The 23,749-nt window shown below is 31.1% G+C and overlaps 1 protein-coding gene across 2 annotated transcripts in view; it reads right to left on the reverse strand.

Annotated features, from left to right (window-relative positions):
- The window catches only part of LOC143256714 (beta-parvin-like), a 41,803-nt gene that overhangs the window by 7,300 nt on the left and 10,754 nt on the right, over window positions 1-23,749 (reverse strand). The window contains exons 1-8 of one of the 2 annotated variants that reach the window (XM_076514321.1): window positions 20,926-21,142; window positions 13,207-13,296; window positions 11,409-11,582; window positions 10,086-10,229; window positions 8,382-8,497; window positions 7,942-8,000; window positions 5,100-5,119; window positions 601-662 (exon numbers count right to left, since the gene is read on the reverse strand). In XM_076514321.1, the coding sequence (XP_076370436.1) occupies window positions 601-662; window positions 5,100-5,119; window positions 7,942-8,000; window positions 8,382-8,497; window positions 10,086-10,229; window positions 11,409-11,582; window positions 13,207-13,296; window positions 20,926-21,037 (777 nt within the window). In that variant the 5' untranslated portion in view covers window positions 21,038-21,142. Of the gene's footprint in view, window positions 1-600; window positions 663-5,099; window positions 5,120-7,941; window positions 8,001-8,381; window positions 8,498-10,085; window positions 10,230-11,408; window positions 11,583-13,206; window positions 13,297-20,925; window positions 21,143-23,749 lie in introns of those variants that run through there. The other variant, XM_076514320.1, reaches the window with a different exon arrangement.

Raw genomic sequence — 23,749 nt, forward strand, 5'->3', positions numbered from 1 at the left:
GTTACTTATATTAATTTTAATATAAAACTTCAACAACAGATTAATTATGTAGTTTAGATGTGAACACATCAGTACTTGAATGTATGTATTACACGTACATATAGTTTTGGTTGTTTTATTTTGAGCAAAGTCACTTGAGAGCTATCTGTGCCTGTTAGCCCTAATCTTAAAGTGATAGATTAGAGAAAGGACAACTAGTCAATATTATCCACCCCCAAGTCTTGAGCTGCACCTTACAAAATGATAGTGAGATTGATGGTCACATTATACAACCCAACAGCTAGCTTAAAGGACAAGTATATTTAGTGATAGGTTTAGACCTGATAAATGACAAAAAGAGATAAGGTAAAAGTAGTTATACATTTTATTACATCAAATTTTAAATTAGTTTCAAAAATACAAAATCAAAAAGTTCAAGTTAAAAACATCAACATTTATTTGGTATTTTAATACTGTTAACTCCTCTGTGCACAATTTTTCTTTGTAGATTTTGCAGTGAAATTGAGATTTGATCGACTTCCCCTTGTGTCATAACCAATCAAAACACAATAAAATCAATTTGCTACTATTCATGATGAAATCTACAAGAAAACTAGTTACCTTTTTCACTACTTGTAATTTGTCAGGAGCATGGTCAAAGAGAGTGTCAAATGCATCTCTTTCTATTAAAAAATACATTATGAAATAAGTGTATTATTGTAAAAACAGCTACATATATTCAAAATTAATAGATTTCTATAAATTGTGTATCAGTTTTATTTAAGACATTTTACTAAATCTACATGAGCTATTAACAACAATGACTCATGATTAATTCTTCAAGAACTACTGAGACACAGAAATAACTATTGGCAATAGATTACTATGTCTTATAAACAAATAAGAGCCAGGTCTTCCATAATGGTATTTAGGTGGGAAACCACTTTTAATAGCTTGTACCACAGTGGCATACTAGGGGTAATGACAATCAGGAGGGGGTACCACTGTGATAGTTCAAATACCGGTACAAGTTTTTAAACCAAATGAAAAATTTGTCATAGTAAAAAGAAAAATTTTTAAATGTTCAAATTATTACAACAGCTTTATGTTAATTTCCACTACAAAATAAATGTTTATTGGTAATACAAAGTTTAAAAATGAAAATTAAACATTTGATCGAAAGATGAACATTTGTTAATGTCATCTTTAGTCATCAGTTTTTTTAAACACAGCCAGCTGACTGCAACTGACATTCCAGGTCTTGTTCACTTGATACTGACTCCACATACATAAGGTATGTTTCATTAAATAATTATGATAAAGCATGAAGTGCTAGTGTTTATACCAATATCATGGCACTTACACCAGGATCCAGTATTGTTTGACAATGTGGTATCATAGTGATGTTTAAGTGTTGATGAATGCTTTGTCATGATGTTATAGAAACTCATGGTTGTCTCCATGACTACTGGTGATCAGTAGAAAGACACTTAGTCATACTTTGCACTAAACTTTAGACTTGACTTTTTTCCTAAAATGATGACTAATAAAGTAACAATGATGTGTATGGTTTGTTTGTTCTGAATTTCACACAAAGCTACAGGAGGACTATCTGTGCTAGCTGTCCCTAATTTTGCAGTATAAGACTAGAGAGAAGGCAGCTAGTCATCACCACCAACTCTTGGGCTACTCTTTTACCAACAAATAGTGGGACTAGCCATCACATTATAATGCCCCCATGGCTGAAAGGGCAAACATGTTTGGTGTGATGGGGATTCGAACCCACAATCCTCAGATTATGAGTCGAGTGCCTTTACCACCTGGCCATGCCAGGCATGATGTGGGTGACTGAGTAAGTTTGTTATGATGACTATGTGGTGATCTTATGATGGTGGTGGTAATGTGACTATATGCTTTTTATTAATGTAACTACATGGTGATGTCAAGACAGAGGGTGATGATGTGACTGCATGGAGATGTGTTAATACTTACATGCTTAACACAGTAAACACCATTTCATATTTACATCAGCAACTATAGTACTATTCTGTATTGAATTAGTACCAATGATTATTGGTTTAGTCATCTTAGTTTCAGTAATTTTACAATGTCTAGTGTAGTACCATTGTATATTTAACATGTTGTTAATGCTTACTGCTTAATAAATAATGATATCAATCATATAGCTAACATTATACCATACTATATTACATTAGTGTTAATGCAATGACAATGATAATTAATTGTCTCTGCTTATCTGGGTTGATAATCCGAATGATAAAAGTTTGAGAACAACTTGTTTGGAGCTTTTCTGTTGTAATAAATTTTTTACTTTTTTATTCACTAGATATACTATTAATATTGTCAGTGGTCTAGCTATTTGCAAGTAATGCTCAGTCCTTTGCTTGTTTATTTAGGTGTCATGTTTGCACTTAATCCCCTTCCCCCAAAATAATAATAATCACAGACAATTTGTTCAGTTAATGTATTTCAAGTAATAACAGTTCATCCTTTATACCTTTTGATTTTGAAACTTTGCAGAAAACATTGACATGAAACGAAATCAACCCAGTGGATTCCGACAAAGAAAAATGAAGAGAACAGCACTCCTGATGTGTCTTACACTGATCAGATGTACGAAATGATCCATACTAAATGTGACAAATTTGAAGTAAAAGAATCATTCTTGGGCTTCTTCCCTACTGCTGGAAAATCTGCTGCTGAGCTTACAGAGGATATCTTGAAACATCTGGAGAAAGATGGATTGGAAATAAACCTGTGCAGTGGTCAAGGATATGATAATACTGCAACTATGGCAGTGTTCAGTCAGAGATCAGAGATATTAATCCCAAGGCTTTGTTTGTGCCTTGTGCAGAGTGCATGCATTTGGAAGCATTTATTCATGTGCAACTTTTTTTGGAACCTTGGTGAGAGTGCATTTCTTTTTTCAGTCTCACCTCCTTGATGGGAAATTCTGATGGAGAATGTAGACATGACAGTCAAATGACTTTCCCAGACAAGATGGAGTACTCACTATGACACTGTTAATCCTGTGAAGGCAACTCTTGAAGTACTGTGCAATTCCAAAGAGAAGGTGGACACAAGAGGATGAGCTCAGATTTTGCTATCTGCTACAAAGTGTAAGAAAATGAACATTTTTATGGAGAAAAGAGAAAGAGTGAAAAGATACCATGAGAGATATCAAATGATGCTGGTGTCACATTGCCAGAGGAAGTAAAAAGGGTTATGTTTGAATGCCTTCAAAAATTGTAGATTCTTTAGAAAGTGATGGATAAAATTCTGTCAATCATTGTTATTATTCAGTCAAACATTTTGGTTGTTGCAACATAAAAATAACTTTGGAAGTGTATTCCAAATTTCACTCAGATTTTTGATGAATTCTTTAATGAAGAGATCGGTGTTGAACTTGGATGATTCTGAAAGCTGCCAAAATAACCAATGAAAGGCACAGAAATAAATCAGCATTGCAGTTTCTGGATTTTAATGTGAAATGGGATTTTTGTGAATCTCTGCTAAGCTTGTTACTGTGTTTGAGATTCTTTTTAACTGTCAGTGTGTCTATTGCTTCGTGTGAAAGAACTTTTTCAGAATTAAAATTACTAAAAAAAAAAAATATTTTGTTCAATTATGAGTTCAGACAAGATTGACAAATCTGACTTTACTTTCAATTGAACATAAATATGAAAAGAAAATGAATTTCTGATGAAGTCACTGATCAATTTGCAGAAATTAAGTCTCAAAAGCAGAGACTGTGAATCCTTTCTCTTTACCTTTGAAGAATAGGCTGAGCATTGAAACTGGGTTTTGTGTTTTTTGCATTAAATAAAATGCAGTATTATCTGTTCACTGAATTTTTAATGTTCTGCATTTTTCTTATTTACAATTTTCTCATGACAGTACTGTACTGTTTAAAAATATACTTCTAAACATAATATATTTTTTGTATGCTTAAATTCTTAAATTATTTATGAGGGGGTGACAAAGGAAGGATCCTCCATGGATGCCAAATACTATAGGTATGCTCCTGCCTTACCATTAAGTGTTGGGGAGCTTGAAATATGAATAGTCTAACACAAACTCCTTGTTGAAAAATAAACAAAGTTATTTGACTATGAAAATAAAAATTCAAAAAGTCAATAACAATCTTCAAATAATCTTTTGTAACATCAACACACTACACTCCCATACTGTTCATGAACATACTACACTTGCATACTGTTCATGAACTTCAATGTTCGTAAAGCAATCTGGTATGTAGTAATCATATGTAAAATAAAAAATAAGTCTTAAACTCCAGAAACACTGAATGACAGATATTTTACTATGAATGTTTTGCTAGACTCATGTTACATTTACCTACAACAGTTAAAATGGTGTGCTTTAAACAACTTATCAAATTATACAAATATTATTCAATCTCATGAAGAACAGGGATTTGTGACATACTGTACACACATCCATGCTAAAATACTTGTAACATTGAAGGAAACTATTTGTTGAAATAACGTTAGAAACCCATAAAATGCAATGCATAATTAAAATTAAAGAAACATTCCTTCACTGTATACAAGGTTTATTTTCAAAATAAATGTGTATCATATATGTAAAGTGTGGAAAAATAGTTATTAGTTAGAAAAACTAAATGCTAGCATAAATTGAGTATTCTTCCCTGCCCGCCAAGTGTAATTAGTTTCCACAACTAAAAATTGATAATAATTACTAGTCAGAGCACGCTACTTAGAACTGTAATTTAAAGTCAACCTTGTAATGAGTGTAGTATATTAAATGCTCTTTTTTGTGTTTAGGTAGCTTTTCTGTTAATAATATTTTCAACCCTTCTCCTGCCTTCTTAATAAACTTTTCAGTTTACCTTAATATTTGTATTTAAACTGTGTATAAATCATTTTAAAATACCTACAAAATTACTGCATTTCATATACCAAACTAATGGAGCATTACAACCAGACTATATACGTGTGCATGTAAAAATAATTATGCACCTACAACTTTACAAGAACTTACTTGTATTTTAGATTCTATGAATACATTGAAATCATAATCTAGATTTTTGTTTAAAGAAAAAAGATACATAGACTTACCAACTCGCATTCCAAGGTCACTGAAATTTAATAAAAAAATTTAAATTTTATATTAAACACAAAATTCAATACAAAAAAAATCTTAAGGCATGAACATAAAGAAAAAACATGCATTTTGCATTGTTAGACTCAACCACCGATTTGAGTAGAGCTACGAAAGATGAAAGTAAAAAAAGGAAAATAAAAATGAAAAACGTTTTTAGCAATTAATAGGGAAAATGTGAACACTATGAAATTAGACTAAATACTAGTTGGTCAAAAGTTTAAGACCATACTAAAACAAAGCATTAATTGGTAAACACATAATGAAATTTAGTCATTTGTGTTCAAGCATTAGCATTGTCAACATTTCCCACTGACATCTCCTGTGTTACAGTGGGTGAAAACATGGCAAAAGCTAAAAAGTTGACAAAATTTGAACGCGGCAGAATAGTCGAGCTGCAAAAGCAAGGTCTCTCTCAACGTGCCATTGCTGGTGAGATTGAGAACAGTAAAACTGCTGTTGCAAATTTCTTAAAAAAAAACCATAAGGGATACGGAACGAGATTTTCAAGTAGTTGGCCAAAAAAAAGTTCGCCGGTGTCAAGCAGAAGGATTTGACAGGTTGCCAGCAAGACACCAGCTGATCATTGAACCAGATTAAGGCCCTTATGGATCCAGAATGTAGCTCAAAAACAATAAGGTGCATCTACGAGAGAAAGGCTTTAAAAACCGTAAACGTCTTCAAAAGCTATGCCTCCTTCCACACCATGAAACAGCTCGATTAAACTTCGCTGAGAAGCACCAAACATGGGACATAGAAAAGTAGAAGAAGGTTTTGTTCTCTGATGAGAAAAACACTTAACCTGGATGGTCCAGATGGCTTCCAACATTACTGGTACAATAAGGATATTCCACCGGAGACATCTTCTACATGACACAGTGGAGGAGGTTCCATCATGATCTGGGGTGCTTTCTCCTTCCATGAAATAATGGAGCTTCAGATTATACAGGAGCATCAAACAGTATCTGGCTACATTGGCATGTTGGAGAGAGCATCCTTATTGACTGAAGGCCCTCGCTTGTGTGAAAATGACTGGATATTTCAGCAGGACAATCCTGCAATCCACAATGCTCGCAGGACAAAGGACTTTTTCATGGCAAATAACGTGATTCTTTTGGACCATCCAGCGTTTTCGCCTGAGCTGAACCCCATTGAAAATGTTTGGGGGTGGATGGCAAGGGAAGTCTATAGAAATGGATGTCAATTCCAAACAGTACATGATCTTCGTGAAGCCATCTTCACCACTTGAAATAACATTCCAGCCAGGCTTATGCTAATGCTTATATTGACCACGCCAAAGCAAATGTTTGAAGATATTTGCAATGACGGCCGTGCAACTCACTACCTAGACGTCTTGTTGGGCATTTCCTATCCTGTTTCGGACTTCTTTTTGGTATGGTATTAAACTTTAGACCAGCTAGTGTTTAAGCTAATTTCATAGTGTTCAGAATTTCCCTATTAAATGCTAAAGAAGTATTTTATTTTTATTTTCCCTTTTCTTATTTTCATCTTTCCCAGTTCTACTCAAATAAGTGGTTGAGTCTAACAATGCAAAATGCATATTTTTTTCTTTATGTTCATTAACCTTAAGATATTGGCCAGCAGTGTACATACAACAAACAGCTGGAGAACCAAAATAACCAATCAATGATACTTGTCCTAGTAAGCTGTATGTTGTTTTCATTTTATATTAACATGTGTATCACTTTATTAGTCAAAAGAGAAAGCTAATACATCCATGTCTGTATACAACTACTACTATTACCTATAACTAGGTGGCAAGAGGAATTAGTTGGTTGATTAATTGTTACTTATTATTAATATTATATTCAACTAATCATTTATTCTCATAAGACTCAGATAGTTACAATAACTGAAAATGGTCATAATACAAAACACTAATTTTGATTAATATGATGGCATTAACTGCTAATCTCTGCACATTGAATTGCATAAATATATATTTATTATCTTTCATGCAAAAGAATTATCACAGATCTGCAAGGCCAAATTTCTAGAAAATATGAGTTTAGAACCAATGTACCAGTAAATGTAGAATTAGATCCCTCCAAGATTTATAAACTGTTTTATAATTTAAAAGCAAAGCAAAAATTGTAAAACACTGTACTATAGTTATAGTAGCAAGTTTAATTTTTTTTGTATTTGATGTAAAACACTTAATGAAAGGATTCTACATAATTCCCAAAATTATTTCCAAGGATTTGGAGCAAAGTGAAATTTGTAACTACATGATACATATACCATATTTTTCTAATAGTGTTATTTAGTAAGTTTGTTCTATATTTAATGTATTTTCATTATGAAACATGTTTTTGAAAAGCTGCCACTTTCAGCCATAAATTTAAAAAAAACATGAAATACATTGACAAACATTTATCAGCAACCTAAGACTAGATCTTTCAAAATGGCTTCAGGTCAGACTGGATAATAATACTTTTGTAAGAATATTCCTGATCAAGATCAATTTATATTTGGTAAATACAGTTTCTTTTCAATACATTTTCATTTTTGTTCATTGTCTGGATACTATAAACTTCAATTAAGGATTTTGAAAATTTCATGACATAAAATTATCAAAAACTAAATCAAATTGGATAATGTTTTTAAAAGCTGAAACTAGGTGTTACTTAACAAATCCGTTCTATGTTCAATGCAATTTGGTTACTTATTTCCACTGTGGATAAAACAAGAAGGGGTATTAATAACACCTTTTCAGTCCAGAAAAGGTTAATAATCACTAGTATTGCAGTTATAAGAAATTGTATATACCACGCTTACTCATATTTGGATGTCAACTCTTCTTGAACAATTCTTGTGTGTAGTCTGCCCTCTCTTTTCTGCAATAAGAACATAATACTGATAGGTATTATATGAAATTTTTACACTATTCTACTTTTTAATGGTTCCTGTAAAATACCAAAATAAATAATTACATTTCTTTAATATAGAGGGCCTTCCAATACAGAGAATGTTGCTCAATTTTATTTTATATTTAAAGTTTGGGAGCGAGTTGTCAGCACTTACTTTCTTCAATGGAACCTTATGAAGTAAAATGACCATTTTGTTTTCAAATCCCTAAAAGTGAAACGGACAGATATAAAACCCACGTGCGTATAAGAAATAATAACAAAATGGATAAGTAAATATCAGCTTTAACTTTCAGGTTTAAATGCACAAGATATCCCAAAATTATATGAATATTATACAAATAACATTACCTGAACAACCACTACTCTCACAACCACATTTTCTGGAAGTCTAACTGGAGCCCTAAAATGTCTAGCCAGAGCCACAAGTAGATGAAGAATTGAAATTACATTCTTTGAATGGACACCTATAACATTAAGTTCATATAAAAAATAACCCAACAAACAGGATTTTCCTAATGATAAAATATGTGTATTCTATTCAGTTAAATAATGTTTAAATTTCTCCTTATAACCAATTATCAGAATAAAATGACTATATCATATCAGTCTAAAGACTTCACTGGTATTTAATGCTACATTAGAAAGGGAGCACATAAAAACTCATAAAAAAATTAATATTACAGCTAATTTTGACACTAGCTCAACATCAATATTTATCTTAAAGTCAGTTGTATTTCTCTATGTTTAAGCTCAGAATTTCAGGAGTTTTTCTTGCAATGAACACTTTCAAAAATGCTGTGGTAAGTTTGATATTTAAGTAGTAATCTATGAGGCAAAAAAGTATATAATTCTTAAAGAAGAAACCTATTGTCACTATTTATCAATTATTCAAAATAAGACAAGATCACCCAGCACTTTAAATAAGTTGTACCATATTATAAAATGTTAAAAATCTGGACTTTAAAAATTTAAATATTAAATATTTGCTCTTATTACATAACAAATTAGCATTCTAAAATAAATGATGTTACATGAAACAGATACTCTTATGTATATTTTTTATGTTATGCATTAAGCAATATATGTTACAGATGCAAATGTAACTGGTTAAAAGTAATTCAAGCATTGTGATCTTCCATGTTCAGTGAGACATAAAAACTTGTAAATAGCAAGTGTTTTGTTTACGAAAATCCTAAAACAATTATATGATTACAGACCATTGTAAATATACCTGTGTGTGTGTGTTGTGTATATTTGTTTACAACATTCTAATGCTGCTTTGAGAAAAAAATATTTTAAAAAGTTATGAATGAAGCACTTTAGTTAAGAATAAAAAAAAAACAACTTAACATTAGCAAAATCTGTAGACAGTACAAGCCATGATATATTAATTTTGAAGTCATATTTTAGACAAAACTAATAGTTTTCAATAACCTACAATAGTTTTAACAGCATTGAAATTTGACTCTTGAAAGCAATTATCCAGACTTCATACTGACAAAAATTAACAGTAGCCAAAACACTGAGTTTAACAGCCACCAGAAATAGTGTACAACATACCACACTGAGAGTTCCAATTTTGTAATGATTTAATGCAGTAAACTATAATCATTAATTCAGTAACCAATAATAAAAATACAAAACAAACCATATATACAACTGGCTTTTGCCTATTTAATATTATAACTGTTTCATCAGTAATTTTTACAAGATTTTGTTAATCCATGCTTGCTTACAATAGTGGTATTATCCAAATACGATACAAAGAAAGGTGAGTATATGGCAGCATATCCTAAGATTTTATTATTGTTTGTCTCACTTAGTTTGATTAAGGTGTAGCCTATAGCTATATATAACAATAATAAAGTGTACATTGATTTGTAAATGTTCGATCTCCATCGTATTTATTTCATCATTAAATCTTACATCTGTCACAATGAGGAACTGAAGGTTTTTGTTTTTTTTCACCAAAACAAAAGACTGGTTGCAACTGGTAAATGGTAAATATTTAAGCTAAGCCATACTTAAGAATGACTTAAAAATTATACTTGCTTTCAACATTCCATTTCACTTGACTCCACCTGTTTGGTGCAAGAAGTCTGTTGGTGGCATCAAGTACAGTTCTCAGCTTCTCCTTCTGTCCTTCTTCTGACTGAGTAACTTCAACAACATCCAGTTTTTCTCCAGCCAGCTTTTCTATTTTTAAAACACGAGGTTTTATGTTTAATTCTACAAAAAGCAAGCACTACTAGTAAGTTTTTAATAGCTTATCAAGTTGTTAAGTTTCTTTTGCACAGATCTGCAAGTTTATACTTCAATTTTGTTTAATCTTATAACAACTCAAATACATGTAATAAATTAATTCAACACAATAAAACAACTTTAAAAAGTTTCACTAACCTCCAATAAAAACAGAAACTACAACAAAAATATTAAAATGTGTTGTTAACACAATAATTGTAACAAATAAGGTTGTAAAGCTAGTTTACACAACGAGATATGAAAAGTGATTTACATACACATTAAAACAACAATTTTCAAATAATTAAAATGCACACAAACAAATATACTGAACATTACATACTATTACATTAAAGGCTTCTTGTTCAATGTTTTTGAGAAGGAAAGATTTGTCTTATATATATATATATAAGCCTTCACTGTAACAGTGTGTAATGTTCAGTGTATTTATATGTTTGTGTGCATCTAAATTATTTGAAAATTGTTCTGTTTTAATGTGTGTGTAAATCACTTTTCACATCTTATTGTGTAAACAAATTTTAATTGATAAGATGATCTTGGAAGGTCAAAACACGTTGTTCTCTGCTTATCAACAAAAGTGTTTAATACCCATGCCAGCATTCTGAGATACACTTGATCACCTTGCATAACGAAAGATCAAAGGAATTTCAGTGTAATGCAGCAACTTAGGAACTTGTATACATTTATTTAAGGGACGTCAACTTCACCTTCAGTATGAACTAAAACCACGCTGAGACATTAATACAGACAACTACATTTTGAATTAAGTTCAGTACACAACTATTATACTTAAATGCACTGTAGCAGTATACCAAAGAATGGTATTCCAAAATTTTTGTTTAAGATTTACACTATATAACATAGTTTAGATTTTTGTTCATAACTGCTTCTGTAAATGGCAGAATGATGTTTTGTGTCCAAAGTTTCAAAACCGATGGGAAAATTTTGTATGCTTATTTACTATTCGAGACTAAGTGCACAAAATATTACAATGTAATGTTACTTTAGGTTTAATTCCAAGACTCACAATGCAGAATATAAGGAGTAACAGTGTATTATGTATATTTTGTTATAGAGGAAATTGAATCTCGTCAGCACAGTGCCATTACCCACCAAGAAGCTTCTGAAGAATTTGACCATCATACAAGTCTTCTTCTATGTCTTTAACAATAATTCTCTGATTTGCCAGTTCATCATTAATCCACTCAATCAGAACTTTTATCAACTCTTTCAATTTTGGGTTGTCGTATGAAGATGGCTCTATCATAGATCGCTCCTCGTATTCATCTAGAAAAAATTGAAACACTTCAGAAATATTGGAAAACATACACATAACTATCTTGTGATAACAGATAGCAAACTTAAGTAGTTGTTAAAAAAGATGGTAATGAATACAAAAAACTATCAAATGATTTCTAATGTAACTATCTTATGGTTTGGATACAAGACCAATGAGCACTCTACATGTACATGTAATGTTAGAGACTTGTATTTGATGAATGGCAAGTAACCTGTGAAGATCACTTTCTACTTGGAGCCTCAAGTCACTAGCAATTTTTCCCAACCATGAAACACCTAAGTATTTATTACAGAAAATAAACTATTCAAAATCAACTCCTAAAACATTATTTAATGGCAACTGTTATGGCCTTGATGAATGCAAATTAACAAAGTTCAACAACTCAAATATAACATAATTTATTATACTGATAATGTCAAGCACTATACTGAATAGCATACAGTTCTTTAGTTGGTCAAATGAACCAAGTTTCAGATCTTACAAACAGTTTATGACCTGTAGAATGCCCCGTGCAAATATGTTTTTATTGTTTCCTTTTGTTTTTCACACATTTTATGTCCTAATATTTCCATGGTTTAAAAGAAACAATATACGAACAAACAAAAGACTTGTGAGTTGTCTCATAAAGCAAGTCTCAATAACGCTAATACAGTCATCAGAAAAATACTTCATTTGTAAATTGAAAGCCAAACAATAACATTACACAGTTATTGTAACAATATAGACATAGGATATCAACAGTGATTTTGCTAAAAGTACATTTTGTGTGTGTGTGTGTGTGTGTGTGTGTGTGTGTGTGTGTGTGTGTGTGTGTGTGTGTGTGTGTGTGTGTGTGTAAAATACATGTTGAATAAATCTTTTGGCATAAATGTTTTTAAAATACAATGTAAGCATTTCTCACTTGTCAAATCACTAATGTTGAGACAAAGACACAGTAATAATTTTGTTTGTTTTTAAAGATATGCAGTAATCCCCAACTGCTCTTATAGAAATCAGAATAAATTGTTAACAAAGTAACAAAAATTTTTTTTTTCTATCACTGACAATGTTAATAACATTTTTAATTAAAATACTTATAATTAAAACTATAGATAAGTAAGCAGCAAGTTGGATGATTTATGCACATACATTGTTTAAATATAATTAACATAAATAATACTCAAATACTAGCCATTCCTAATTTAGCAATGTAAGACTAGAGGGAAAGCAGTTAGTCATCACCACCCACTGACAACTCTTGGGCTACTCTTTTACCAATGAATAATGGGATTAACCATCACATTATAATGCCCCCACAGCTGAAAATGCAAGCATGATTACTGTCACAGGCAGTAAATTCACTAACTGCCAGCTCTACTCAATCCAGGATTCATGTAACTGATTATTTGTATGTAACTGACTAATGAGCTTGATGATTAATTTAATGGAAGATGCACTAAATGCCAAGCTTTACTCATTCCAAATCTTATGCAAAAATAATTAACAGGCCAGATGACCGAGCAGCAAGTTCACTTACATTCAAGTTATACTCTCAAAGTTTGAGAATAATGTATTCATCAACCGTTAACTTCTGAAAAAGAAATACCTCACTATGTTTTACAGACTACTTACCAAGCATGTAATCTTGAGGAGGTAGCTCTGGTGACGTGGGACTTCCAGATAAATCAATTGCATTTTTCCCTTCTTCTTCTAGTTCATTAACTGCAAAAGGAGTTTATGTGTATTTGAAAAATGTGAACCTGCTCATTAAAACATATGGACATAAGCTCAATTAATCAAGTTATATTTTTATATTACATGGTAATTAATAATTTGAATTGCATTCAGTATCTTTTAATTAATCATGCATTTTATCATTAAAAAAAAAAAGAGGAAAATAATTTAAATAGCAATAAATTATGCAAAAGTCTTGAAGACAAAAGGCGGAAGACTTTCGAAACATCATCCTCTGCACTTGTGTCTCCACAACAAGCAGTTGCTGTCCATTCTACAAAGTTTCATCATGAATAATCTGCCTAAACAATCTATCAAAGTATACAAAATTCACCATTACCTTAACCCTGTGCATAGTGGCTCAACCAACCTTGTAACCACCATGTGACCAAAAAACAATGCATACTTACTATAATTCTGAATGGACTATATGTTTCCCCATGAAATATAGCAAGCTTTTAGCAAAAAAAACCATAAATCTGTTTTATACAAACAAATCACATTTTTTAATAATGTATTTTTACTAAATATTTTCTGTGAATATCTGAAAGTTTACTAAGTCAGTCTGATTGAAAAACAATTTTCATGGTAAGAATAAAAACAAGTTTTTCTTATAAAGTTTTATTTTATTTCCAGAAGCTCTAGCACTCTCTCATGTGAATATCAAAAGTTTTTGTATTATTTATCTCTAAAGTCTCAACTTTCAATGGTTTGTCTTATGTAACAATGTGCAACATTCCCTTAGAAAGAACTGCAATGACTGTTTACTTATGGAGAACTGTACTTCCTCATGTTTGCCCTTACTATGTTTTTAAAATATCAGTAGCAAAGTAACTAGTTTAAAACATGATAATGATGTAGCATTTTCAATATGTATGATATCTACTATCTCATCTAATAATGTCCAAACTAAAGGGGCCATACACTTAATATACGAATGACATGATTAAAAGGAAAGGATCATGGCATAATGGTAGAAATGTCATTCAGGTGATTAAGTCGATTAGCTTATGAAGCCATCGGCAATCGTTGGGGTTACCACTTTATGGAATTTTAAGAGAGAAATTGATGAAATCATGTAAAATAGTAAATTTCAAATTTTCATTTTCTCTTTCTTAGAAGCATTGATGCCCATATATTTTTCTAGGACAAAATCATCCCTTGTTGTTCACTTACTATGTTATATAGCATAAAAGTTTGAACAACATCTTGAAATAAAAACATAAGTATTAATACAAGAACATGTCAAACACATACATTGACAACAAATATTTTTTTATATCATGTTGCTATCTTACACAGTGTAATACCAAAATTAAATTTCCTAATAACACCAAATTACTGTTTTTCTTTAACTGGACACTCATTACTTTGCTTTATAGCTTCATTCAGATGCATTCCACTGAAACACAAAATAACCAACATTACCAAATTTCAAATGGTGTTAAATAATATATTCTAACAGAATCTACAGCATATATTTTTACATTGTGCATTTATCATATTAAGTACAAAAGCTTACTGTTGACAAAAAGGTATTGTTCAAATAATTAAATGTTACCTGTAATAAAAGTTCTGCCCAAGTTATAGATTGAAATAACAAAAAGATAGAATGAAAAATAGAATAATTAAAATTACAGACACCATTGTTCATCCCTATTCATCTATGGTCATAACTGTTCAATAAGAAGAGCATCTTTAAATTTTCTATCAGTGTACTTGATGACTTTGGTGAGGGTTTTTACTTCTCATATTGTTTACAAAGAGTCAATATGTTCTCTTACTCAGGTTGTATTGTTCTTCCAGTTATCTCCAGGTATGTATGATGACAGATGTTACATATACACTGGTAAACAACAATGGAGACAAGACACCCATCTTCAAATTGCAAACACCTTTTAATCACATAATTATTGGGCTTTATTACATTATAGAGTAGTGTACTGAAAGTCTAAAGTTTGCCATACCTGGCTGTTCAGTAACTTTAATCAATAGTTCAGATTTCCTGATTAGAGTTTACTTTTTTCAAGATAGATTTATCAATTACAGGTGTCGTAAAAATAATCTGTTTTGTGTTATTTTTGCTTGCCTGTTTTTTTTTTTTATGTTGGAAGTGTGATGCTAATTTTTGCAAGTCATAGTTGTTACAAGTTTGTTTGATGTAATAAAGGTGGTAAGTAAGAACCTTTTTCACTTTAATTCTTCAATAACTGATATTTCTTGGAAGGTTTGAGATGATGGGAGCTGAAGGATTGGTTGTAATTAATCATAAGCTACACAGTGGGCTATCTAAGCTCTGCCTGTTATTGAAACCCAGTTTCTAGTGTTGAAAGTCTGTAGACATACTGCTGTGCCAATGGAAGGTGAGTTTAAGAAAGTGAGGTTTTCTAATTGGTTTATGAAATAAGGTAAATTTTATATTATTCTTATTGTTGATCCTTTAGGCAACATCAAGAAAAGCTATACTCCTCATCATTTGAGTAACTTAAAGTGAAATGTATGTCTGGGTCTATGGCACTTTAAAAGCCTAAAATATTTGATTAAAGAAGGAAGGTTGTAGTTCTAGTCCAAATACATCACTGATGTATTTAAGCGAGATTATTGAATCATTGTTAATAACTTTATACCACTTGTTAAGTGCCATTATTTCAAAACCATGCATAAACATCATAGCATAATATCCACTGTGAAGGAAAAAATGTAAGATTTATCTGAATGTGTCTATCATTCCATACATCTCCATACGATTTATCTGATTTGACAAAAATTTTCATCATGTATTAATGCCAGCTTCTGTCTGTGCAGATGGTTTTGGTTTTTTGTTTTGTTGTTTTTTTTATTTTGCACGAAGCTACACGAGGACTATTTGTGCTAGCCATCCCTAATTTAGTAGTATAAGACTAAAGGGAAGGCAGCTAGTCATCACCACCCACTGCCAACTCTTGGACTACTCTTTTACCAACAAATAGTGGGATTGGCTATCACATTATAACACCCCACAGCTGAAAGGGCAAGCATGTTTGCTGTGACGGGGATTTGAACCTGCCAGCCTTGGATTACAAGTCAAACACCTCAACCACCTGGCCTGTGTACAGATGGAATGACAGCTATAACATCTAGTGTAAAGAGTACTGTTGTGTTCTCCACTTTATGATGTACATCCTTGATTAGTGATAATAAGTCTTTTATATTATTTATATGTGATGGAACTTAATTCAGTAATGGGGCCAAAACTGTATGCATAAGTCATGACTTTCAGTAGCATTACCATATGCTGAGGTTATGGGTCTTAGTAACATATCTAGTTTATATTCCTTTGGCAAACATACAATCCTGGTATGTAGATATTGAAGGATTTGTAGTCATCCAATAGCTTCTTAGAAAGACCATCTATGTAAATTCAAAGAAAATCTCTTTAGTTTTCATCACAAATTTGTTTTGGTGGAATTACTGTTAAGTATTTGGAATTTATTCTTGAAAGAGATCCAACAATTTTCATTCTAAAATGTTTCTGCTCATAACTACCAAACCTTTACATTTGTCTGATTCTTTGACGATGATATCTTTTTTAAGGACTACTGATTATTGAGGATTTAAGTTGGGCTTGGCTTATGGTTCACCTATGTCTTTGTAAAACATTCTTCATCTTTTCCTTACATCCATGAATTTTGTTTTGATTATGTTGTCAGAATTATGAGGTTTCCACTTGTTAGCATCAAAAGGGTGTTGAATGAGACATTTCAAAACTGCATGATTTATTGCATTTGTTGTTCAACAAATTTCAGAAATGAAATTAATGTCTGAATCAGTTTCAACATTGGTTGTAGTAGAGGTTAAGTTTGTGATATTTTGATGTACATTAAAGTTATTTTTGTGGTTGCTTGTAGTAAGTAGAGGGTTAATCTTTTCTCTATTTTCATAGAAATTCCATCCAGAATAAAAGGTTTGTTCAAGAGAAGACAGAATGTTTAAACACACGATTGTGAAATTTAATTATTACTGCAAAACTCGGTCCTTTAGTTAGTAGATTCACAGAAGTTAATGTTGCAAGGTGATTTTCTTGACTATTATTAGCATTTGTAGTGACAGTTTCTAATTTAATGGTTTGTTCATCATATATACTTGTCACCTATTGAGTAATATTTTTTTCTTTTCTTTGCATGTGATGTCCGATTTAATCCTTTTGCTACAGGTTCAGTATAAAATACACAAGTTCGTCTACACATCTGCACACATTAAGAATTTGCACTATTACTTTTGATACAGCATGTGTATCTTCACAAAATTTGGTTGAATTTTAGTAAAGATAACAAGTATTTTGGATACAAAAATCAAATTTTTAATGAAGTATCTTTACTATAGATTTGTTTGTGAAAATAGTCTGTTTCATTACTAGTCTGAGCACAAAGTGATTTCATGTTATGATTAAAAAAACTAATCATCCCAAAAGTCACAAATATAATATACATAATCTCTGAAACCCCTAAATACATTTCAAACATTTGTTTTCAGTAAGACTTTATATTTTATGTTATTGTCTATACTCTAACTGCGTGGAGTCTGTTATGTAATGAACCTTATAACCATCACAAAGAAATTAGGAAATCTAAATTATGCTTTCTTCATACTAGAATGAATACATATTATAACAGAAAAATAAAAATGTTTAGTTTAAGTAGATTAAGTCTTATAATGCTACACATTTACATATATATTTATTACATTTTATTATACTGACCCTCCAGTCACATACTCACGTTACATATCCAGTTATACAAGATTGGCCTTTAGTCTTCCCTGTCTTGGTTGTGTTTTAGGGGATTAGTATTTTGCAATCTATAGTTACATTTCAATTATTATACATTATATATATGTATATAGATTACTATTTAGAAATAAATTATGTGTGTGTGTGTGTGTATTATTATTATTCGTTTTTTCCCACAAATAGATTTTGAAAGATAAATTCAAAACACTTGTGTGAATTCTAACAATATTATGTCCAACTTAAAATGCAATTTCTTCTACAGATTACAATCATTACAATTCAATACGTATATGAAATATTTATTCAAAACCTACAGTCATTCACTTAAGTCTGAAGCTTGTGTAATACAACATTTGAAAACTCTTATAGTACTAAAACATAAGAAAACTGTTAATGTGGTGTAATCTTGTATTTTGTTTTCTTGCTATATTCACCTACATTATGTCTCTAAAATGCAAAATAAATTACAAAGCTATTTAGTCAAGTATAATGTTAAAGTCACTAACCAATTATTATTTACACACGATAAAATCAAACTTTATAATATTAAAGAATTGCACATATAGTTTTCCACCCTTAGTTAAATCTTTTAACAAACCACACATCTCCAAAACTATTTCAAATAATTAACATGAAGACTGGCCTTTCTATCTAAGAAGTACAATGATTTTCAAGCCATAAAAGGATTTTCCAATTAAAATGCTGCTGCCATTAGATTAACATAAATATTGAATAAATGGTGATGAATGAAACCAGAATTAATATTTTAAATAAGTTTTATATATATATATATATAAAACATTGATAGTCAGCCCTTATTATTCAATCTTTCATCAAACCTTCTCTTAAACTTTCTTACATTAACTGCATCCATGTACATCTGAAGAAAACCTATTCCAAAGGCTAACAATGCTGTTAGAAAAATAAATTTGTCTTAGCTAAAGATGACTCCTACCTTCCTAAAATTTACACACATCTCCAAGCACTACCATTTTCACCAATAAATATGAAAAAAAAACTCTCCTTGTATGACACCTCCATCCCAGATATCATCCTCATAGCCCTCCTTTGAACATTTTCACACAATTCAATGCCCTTCCTGAAGTAAGAATTCCAAGACTCCAACTATGACCTTATCAATGGCCTATACAATGACAACCTTTTCACACTTATATTCAATATATCTGTAGGTACAACCTAAAATTACACTTATCCTGCCACTGACAGTAGTGTATTGCTTGGTTGCCTTGAGTGACTGATGAACTAGGCTATTAAAGACTATTCCCATAAAATTATACCCATAATTCAAATAATGATATCCAGCTTGCATTACCCTGCATTTTAATAATTAAGTCATCTTCACTTTATTTACCCACATCACCAAGTAATCCAAATCTTTTTGTAACAGCCAGTAGCACCCAAAAGCTTGATATCAACAGTAAATTTAAACAAATTATTGACCATTCCTCCATCTATATCATTGATATAAATATAAAAAAAAAAAAAATATCAAATATCAAGACATGAAGATTTCATTTGTGAAATTAATCCAGCTGAAGCCCTATGCTTTCTTTAAACCAACCATTTTTCAGTCTGTTGAGCCAACTTCCACACCTACAAAGACCTATGCTACCATAGGTGGATAAAGGTTACGTTTTCACCCATGTATGTGTTTGTCAGCAAGATTTCAGATTTTTCAAAAACAGCTGAATGAATCCTCCATCGACACACACATGATCAACACTGTGTAGCAAAGGTACAACTTCAACTGAGTGCCCCTCTAGTTTTAACATGCTTTATTTGACATCTTACAAAATGGTTTTAAAATTCTGGTACCTTTCCACAATTCAAGAATTTGGAAAAAATAGCAATAAATGGCTCACATGTCTAATCCTTAACCTTTTTCAAATCCCGTGGAAAAATATTTGTCACAAGAGTTTTATTTTTCTTTAAACTTCCCACTTTTTTCCTCAATAAACTCACTCGTTTTAACTTAGCAGATGTTCAGGATGAAGAATGTTATTTGATATTTTATACAAAAAAATGAAGAAAAAGTTTAATATTTAGTAATACAGGCATCTAGTAATCATCAAGTATTATCCTTGCTGTATAATCCCTTACAGGCCCTACTCCCATTTTAACATTCTGCATACCCTGATTTTATAATGAAAAGCATACATTATAAAAGAATGAAAAACAAGAAGTGAAGAGTTTTCTTCTCCCATAAACACAAAAGTAAAATGCTCAATTTTAAACTTAATCCCAAGGTTCTCCCATTTCAATTTTTGTGGCAATGATCCATGGAATTTGTAAATCATATTACTAGATTATTAAATGTGAAATTGTGCATGAATTACATACTAACAACACACACACACGTGCACATACATTAAAAACATCAAAGAAAGTATTCCTTCACATATTACTATTTTTTAGTTCAAGTGAAAATATGATATAACCATTACTACCTTCGGGCAGCATAACTTACAAGTATACTATGAATAATTAAGAGCCAATTTATAAATGTTAGTTATATTTAAATTACACTTACATTTAGTAGTTAGAACTTAGAAAAATTGGACTAGGAAAATGTGCTAGGCTTTTATCTTATGTTCTTGGGTGGCTCTAGACCTACAATTAAAAGGACTGAGCCCAGGGATAAAGAAATAATATTTGATCAAATGTCAAAGCAGTCGAAATCTGTTAGCAGTAATCATAAATAAATGAGGTCACACAACACTATAATCATAAATTTAACTTTAACTTACAGTAATTAATAGTTCTAGTACTTGTTAATACTATATAATGGCACTCCAAACAATTTATTATCAATACACAATTATCATTACCTTCTTTAATTTTTTTCCGTCTACCAAGTGTTCCTAAATATTCAAAAAAAGACTCATCTTTTTTCTTTTGGGGCGTGGTGGGGCGAGGAGATTTCGGCCTCGGAGACGCCATGGTGTTGTAGCTCAACTATTTATTTTACTTACATCCTTTACTGTTCTAATAAGTTTCTCTTTCGATATAAAGAAATACTACACCAGATGGCGAGACATATTTGTATTATGGAATATCTAAGTATTAAGCTCATGCATTAAACACCAGGAAAATATTATAGAAAATGTTTAATATAATAATGACGTATGTTTTAGGAAAAGTTTGCCCAGACACATTATTCATTGATTGACTAATAACTAACTTCCTTATACATATAAATGTATATATATATATATACACACACACACATGCAAGAGAACATTATTAACTTGTATTAGCGTTTCTAACTGTTTAACGAAATAAATTATAAATAATCGCCAATTCACTTTATGAAATCACATAAGTCGCTTACATGCCACACCTAAATGCATTTTCTATATGTAACGTCCTAATTAATATTCTTGAAAGTTTGTTAATCATACGAACCTTAAGCAGTATTATTTAATTTTTGTTGTTGTTGTTTTTTTCAGAAAGGAAAAACTAGTTCACTAATAATTTATGGTAGATGTAAATAAGAAACTGAATATTAAAATCCAAAAATAATATATTTTATTTCTAGTACGAACGCATCAATATACTAAAAAGCACGTAATACAGTGTGTACTCCAACTGTTGTGCTTAAGAACAGGAATTCCATAAATATAATGGACGTGCAGAGCAGAGAGCGTGGCTGTAGTTTCGGTTTAAAATTAACTGACCTCAAGCTAAAGTTCAATATATGCATAAAAGCTCAAGGAAATAAACACACAACAACAATCACAAACAAATGAACAGCTAAAACCAACCAACACATCAAACTACACTACATAGGAACATTACAAAAACACACACACACCAAAGCCCCAATAAAACATTTCTACCACAGAAGAAAGCACAAGCGACGAAACAAGAATACTAGTGAACATAATCAAAAATATTCTCACACACTTCATTTCACAATACTCAAAACCAAACCAAATCAAAAACTGCATTGATCTAATTATAAGTACTGCAAAAAAAACAACATAAAATACCTTATATACGACAATTAATAACAACAATTACTAAATACCTGCTAAAAACATAAATTCACATTTGTAAATATCAACATTCAAGGTGCACTGGCTTCCATAAACACAAGCTCGAAGACATACGAAATCTGTTAGCAGTAATCATAAATAAATGAGGTCACACAACACTATAATCATAAATTTAACTTTAACTTACAGTAATTAATAGTTCTAGTACTTATTAATACTATATAATGGCACTCCAAACAATTTATTATCAATACACAATTATCATTACCTTCTTGTAATACAAGATGTCAACCCTGATATACTTATCTTATGTGAAACCTTGTTATATAACAACAACAGATTTAAGATACACAACAATCAGGAAGGATAAATTAAACAAGCAGGACATAAATAGAGGAATTATGTTGTTATACAACACCAACCTATCAGTTACAGAAATAAAATGAGCAGCAATAACGAAAATATAATAGCTGATATCATGTTAAACAACCGTTCAAATGTTACAGTAACAGAGATACATTGCTCACTGACTACAGATATTAACTTACTTCACAACATCTTTTCCCACAACCAAAATACACTTGTAATTGGTAATCTGAACAGCAAACATACGAACTTTGGATTTAATCCACAAATACAAACGAAAGACACCTATTACAACTTATAAATGAAAATAACATAACCCTACTGAACGATGATAAGCCAACTCACACTACGTATGCCACAAATAAAAGTGATATATCAAACATATGCTTCACTTCATATAACATAAGTCAGAAGTTTGTGAAATTTAATGTGGAAAAAGACGTTGACAATGATCACCTACCAATATCGTGTGTCTTATGTCTTCGATTTCGGCCCCCATAAAAATATAACCTACAGAAAAGATAAATTTGACTATAAAAAAACAACAAAATGGCAAAAATACCAAGAAGAACTGGAAAACATGTTACCAAATAATATTAAGCATACAGCCAACAACCAATCAGAAATTGATAATTACAGACAAATAATCATGGAGTGCCTTCAAAAAGCACCCAATGAAACAATACCAAAACAACAACAGAAAACTATAAACAGGAAAACATGGAAACCAAACAAACAATTGATAACATCAATCAAACAACGAAGACAATTCATAGTAACAAGAGATAAAGAATAAAAAAAAAAATTAATAGTATAAGAAACAAAACCTGAGCGGAAATTAAATTGTTAAAATGAGAAAAATGGGATAATTTCTGTTCCCAACTAAATGAAAAAACAGACCCAAGAAAGTTTTGGTCACACCTAAAAAGACTTACCAACGAAGAAACTGCAGCAAGAAAATACCCAACACTGGAGCATAGTAACACCACAGCGCACATAAACAAAGAAAAGGTGGAGCATAGTAACACCACAGCACACGCAAAGAAAGAAAAGGTGGAGCATAGTAACACCACAGCACACGCAAACAAAGAAAAAGTGAAGTATAGTAACACCACAGCGCACACAAACAAAGAAAAAGCCGAAGTCTTCAAGCAACAACTACAGAACACTTTCAAAACAAATAACGACTCAGACATGAACAGTTAATTTTACAACAAAGTAAACAATCATGTAACAAATAACACAGAACTATGTAAACAACTTTTCCCAGTTAACATAAGCAACAGAA

This window comes from Tachypleus tridentatus, chromosome 7 (genome assembly GCF_004210375.1).
Source record: "Tachypleus tridentatus isolate NWPU-2018 chromosome 7, ASM421037v1, whole genome shotgun sequence".
Lineage (NCBI taxonomy): Eukaryota > Metazoa > Arthropoda > Merostomata > Xiphosura > Limulidae > Tachypleus > Tachypleus tridentatus.